Below are 5,115 nucleotides of genomic sequence, written 5' to 3'. Positions count from 1 at the left end.
ATTAAAATCAAGTTTTCAATTTACTTGCCTTATATATATATTGGTAATAAATATGATTTGCATTAAAAATATTTATATTAAAAAAAAATGCCATATTTGATTTTCTTTTATTAACCTATTATAAATGATTAAAATAGAAAAACTAATGATTTCCTCTGTGTTGTGATTTAAATTTTGTATATGTTTTTCCTGAATTTAAATTATGATTCAATTTAAAAAGTCTAGGGATAGTAACAAAGGGTACGGACCAATAAATTTGAGTACATTCGAAAATTGTGATAATTTAGATAAATATATTTAGGTTATTGTTTGAAAAACTTATTCTTTTCTCATGAATGTAGTCTTTATAATCAAATCACATATAAAATCTTGTATTTTCATTTCTTTTTTCCCTCTATATGTGATTGTGTTACGTTTGCGCCTTAGATTCATCTATCAGTTATAAAAATATCTAACACTGTCTTTCTCTTTAAAATTTTCTCTAATCACAGTGAGATGAATTAGTGGTGTTATAGGATAATGAGTTTTCCTTTCATGGAAGTGTACCATTCTTGTAAATATAAGAAATAGATATGGGGCATGTTTTATAGTTGAGCAACAATACAAGAAAAAAAAAGTGATAAATTCCCAAAGAAGAGATTAGGCTTATCAAGGAGTTTATAAAAAGGAAAAGAAGGCAGAGGGGTGTGCTTTTTCTCCTTGTTCCTGTTGATTGAATTGCTCATTTAAAACAGGTCTACATTCATGTTTCCACTAGTGTATAAATAGATGGGAAGGGCTTGGACAATAAGCAGAGGAAGATATTAATTAAGAGTCAAATAGGTGGAGAAGATCAGAGCAGAGCAGGGCAGGGCAGAGATGGAGTGGAGAAAATCTTATCTAGATGTGATACTAGTACCGCTTGGATTCTTTATCACCATGGCCTATCATATATGGTTGTGGCATAAGGTTAGAACGCAGCCCCTCTCCACCATCATTGGTACTAACTCCAGCGGACGCCGTTACTGGGTATCTGCCATGATGAAGGTATCTCTATCTTCTACGTATGCATACATATTTTTGTTTTTCGAAACCTTATATTGAGCTAAAACTCATTGATTCTATTCAACATACATATAAGCTTTATAATTTTCCATTAATCTACTAACCATGTTCACAAATTAATTATGCTTTCAGCTCACTGTAAGGATAAAACAAAAATTCTTACATTCTGGTTTGAAGTTCATTCTAGCTCTGCAACTGCCTGATTTCTGCATATATATAAGCATCTTCAATACATATAGCAGTTCTTCTTCACTTGGGATAGTATTAATTAGTATTATTACAGAAATTAGAAATAGATGATCATATTCCCTCTTCTTAACGTAAGATGAAGAATCATGTAAACATAGAGTTGGAAACAAAAGGTGATGAGGAGTATTTGTGGCAAATGATGGATCCCATCCAAGTCGGCAGAGCCCTCCCCATGCAAAGTTTCTATATACATTATTATTTATGCATGCACTTCACCATAGATCACTGCAACTGTTGAAGCTGCTGCATGTATATGTATATATACATGGGGAAAGAAGAAGAAGAAGAAGATGGTCGATAATTTATTTTTCTTTATAGGTTTTTTGCTCACTTTGCACCGTCAATAATTGAGAAGCCTACACAAATTTCATTGAGAAGAAGAGGCAGTTGCCTGGAAACAAGTCTCTTAACAACCTCTGTTGCCTTGCTTGTTGTAAATGACAAGCAAGAAATCTTTCTTTTTTCTTCCCCCCACTCAAATCTCATTACTTTTTCAAGTACCAAACGAAACGGCAGTGTTAGGAGTAGTATATACGTATATGACAATGAGAGTAATGTAATGTAAAATTTTGGTGCAGGACAATGACAAGAAGAACATCTTGGCCGTCCAAACGCTTAGAAACTTGATAATGGGATCCACCTTAATGGCCACGACATCAATCCTTCTGTCTGCTGGGCTGGCAGCCATAATAAGCAGTACTTATAGCGTGAAGAAGCCATTAAACGATGCCGTCTATGGGGCTCATGGTGAATTTATGGTGGCATTGAAATATGTGACCCTGCTATGCTTATTCCTCTTCTCATTTTTTTGCCACTCTCTGTCCATTAGGTTTGTGAACCAGGTGAACTTACTCATAAACACTCCACCTGATCCCCTGTCCATTGTGACCCCTGAGTATGTAACCGAGCTACTAGAAAGGGGTTTTATTCTCAACACAGTGGGCAACAGGCTTTTTTATGTAGCCATGCCTTTTCTGCTGTGGATATTTGGGCCGGTGCTAGTTTTCTTGTGCTCTGTTACAATGATCCCAGTGCTTTACAATTTGGACTTCGTGTTTACCAAAGCAAAGGAAAAGAGCCGCGTTAATGGGGATGTGGATAGGGATTTTGTCTGAATGTATTCAGTAAGTATATCATATCAGATATCATATTGGTTGGATTTTGTAATTAACTTAAATAGTTAATAAATCAACTCAATCTTTTTTTTTTTTTTTAAATGGTTGTCTATATTTGAAATTTAATTAATTAATTTATTTTTATAATTAAATTTGACTGAAATTTAAATTCAAAACTTTATAATTTTTAAAATAATTTCAATACTACTAAATTAAAATTATGATATGTTAGATAAATAAAAGATAATCTTGTAGAAGAAATATAAATATAAATAATTAAAATTTTTTATTTAATAATATCTGGATAAAACAGAATAACTTTTTAAGTAATAATCATTTATTTTTTAAATTAAAATTATAATATGTTAGATCTTTTATTAATTGAATGTATAAGCACTACTTTGTTCAACGGCGCACAATTCCCCAACGTGCTTTCTGCGGTGTTCCAATTATTTGCCGCGCCACTAAAATGTTTGGTGAATATTCATAGGAATCATAGCGAATACAGAAGCAAAAAGTAAAAGCAAAACTTTGTGAAAAAGGGAATGTGCTCGTGGGATGATCTTAATTATGATGGAATTGGGTTGAGGCCCAGCTAATCCAAAGTCAATGTGGGCTTTTTTAACCTTCAAGTATTTACAACCCCCTTTTTTTTTTTTACGAAAGAAAGCTTCATTGAGATCAAAAGGGCATGCAACTTGACACATAATTGACTTGCATCCACGGATTGCAAGTAAAGGAGGTATCATGAAGAGTTTTTGTTGCCAAAAAATGAGCTGCCCTATTAGAAGATCTTCTAACAAAGCTAAAGAAGACATCATCAAAATCATCAGCAATATGAAGAATATCAGCAATCACTCCCGAGATTTCCAGAGTTGGTTTGTCTCCTTGAAGAGCCTTTATGACTCTTTAAGGGAATCACCTTCTATACAAATGCGCTTGAGCACTTCAGATTTAGCAAAAAGAATTGCCTCTCTACAAGCCAAACACTCTGCTACTAAAGGGTCTGATATGGCGACAAATCTGTTACATATCCAGCCAATTGGGTTTCCCCAATGCTTTCGTCCAATAACAGCATAGGCACTCCAATTTTCTTTGCCTAAGATGGCTGCATCGAGTTAACTTTAATGATTCCTGCTGAGGGAGGCACCATTCCCATGAAAAATTGCAAACAAATAAACCCTTAAATTTAAAAATATCATTTTAAACTAAGGTTAATTTCTATTGATTTATTCCACAACATTAAGATCTAAAATGAAAATTACAATTGTAATACAAATCCAAATTAGAGTCATTGCAAATAAGCATAAGCAATTATTAAATTTGAAAAAAAAAATATAATTGTCTTTAAAATCAATAGATAAGGATGAGTGAACATAACTACTTTTATTTGCATGTAAATCACTCATTGCTTTTGTAATTCCATGTTAAATTTGCCTACATGGAATCACGGAAATACCATAAAATTACTCCATTACAATTCTATTACTTCTCTCGTTTAAGCAAAATGCTCCGTTCCATCTTTTAACATGTAGACAGAACATTTCTTTTTTTTTTTCATGTCCTTTTTTTTTTTTTATTTGGTTCTGTCTAAACGATCTTTTAAATTATTTCATATTGGTGTTAAATGTAGCAACTTTCCAAATCCTGTGATTTCTTCACATTAAACAATCAGTGAATTCTCATCTAGCAGGACTTCAATTATTCCAGCAGTGCCCATGTCTTCTTCATAAGCCACAATTGATTTGCAGAGTGGGATTATTCTTCATGCTAAAAAGAAGGATTATAAAACTGTTTACAGCTATTTCTTTGAAGCATTTGAGTCCTTCAATGCTCTGGAAGACCTAAGGCAGTTTTCAGTCTTAAATAAATGCTACCGTGCAAAATCATGGTGAATCAAGCTGATGATGTCGCTGGGATAATTTCTTCAAAGGCACCTTTCATCCCTGTATTACACTTTTTTGGAACAAAATCTGTGCACATGGATTGCACATATTACTGAACTAATTGAATTACCTATTGATGACGTGGAGAAGAAGCTGTCACAGATGATTATGGACATGAAGTTTCCTGGAACATTGGATCAAGGCGCTGGGTGCCTTATTGTATTTGAAGTTCAGAGGACAGATGCAATCTATCCTGCAACTTTAGAAATCATTTCCAACAAGGGCAAGGTTGTCGATAGCCTGTGTCGCAATAGATTTTGCGGTCGCCTGGACGATCACTCACCGAAGTGGGAAAAAGTGAGGAGTCGCCACCTTAGTTTTGAGGGAAACTAAAGAAAACCATTTGAGAAGTTAAATTAAAAATGAAACCACTTCAAAACAGAGATTCTAAGTTCGGGGTCCGTAAACGGGTGGAGAAGGTGTTAGGCACCCCACCTCGTCCCTTAATAAGGGTAAGTAGATTTAATTCTGCGTCCTTTATAAATTAGTTAGGAGGGCTTAGACGGCAATGTTAATCCTTTTGGTAAAAGGAATATTTGATTTTTCACTAAATTTGGATCACCCAGATACATAAGTAAATGAGACAACCTTAGTGAACGGGTGTGAGAATCGGATAAGAACTCTCCTCCGATCTCTTTTAAGTTGTTTATTAAAATTTTGAGGGGAGACCGGATAAGAACCCTCCTCCGATCTCTTTTAAGTTATTTATTAAAATTTTGAGGGGAGACCGGATAAGAACCCTCCTCCGATCTCCTTTAGAG

General features: G+C 34.2%; 1 protein-coding gene across 1 annotated transcript; it reads left to right on the top strand.

The window, feature by feature from the left end:
* Positions 1–498: 498 nt before the first annotated feature.
* On the top strand, positions 499–2,510 carry LOC110657308 (uncharacterized). The gene is made up of 2 exons (XM_021814461.2): positions 499–1,026; positions 1,872–2,510. The coding sequence occupies exons 1-2, from the start codon at positions 859–861 to the stop codon at positions 2,406–2,408; spliced, it is 705 nt and encodes a 234-aa protein (XP_021670153.1). The 5' UTR covers positions 499–858; the 3' UTR covers positions 2,409–2,510.
* The last annotated feature ends 2,605 nt before the right edge of the window (positions 2,511–5,115 follow it).

Source organism: Hevea brasiliensis, chromosome 4 (genome assembly GCF_030052815.1).
Source record: "Hevea brasiliensis isolate MT/VB/25A 57/8 chromosome 4, ASM3005281v1, whole genome shotgun sequence".
Taxonomy (NCBI): Eukaryota; Viridiplantae; Streptophyta; class Magnoliopsida; order Malpighiales; family Euphorbiaceae; genus Hevea; species Hevea brasiliensis.
Note: the sequence above shows the minus strand (reverse complement) of the source record. Positions and strands in the feature narration are given on the sequence as shown.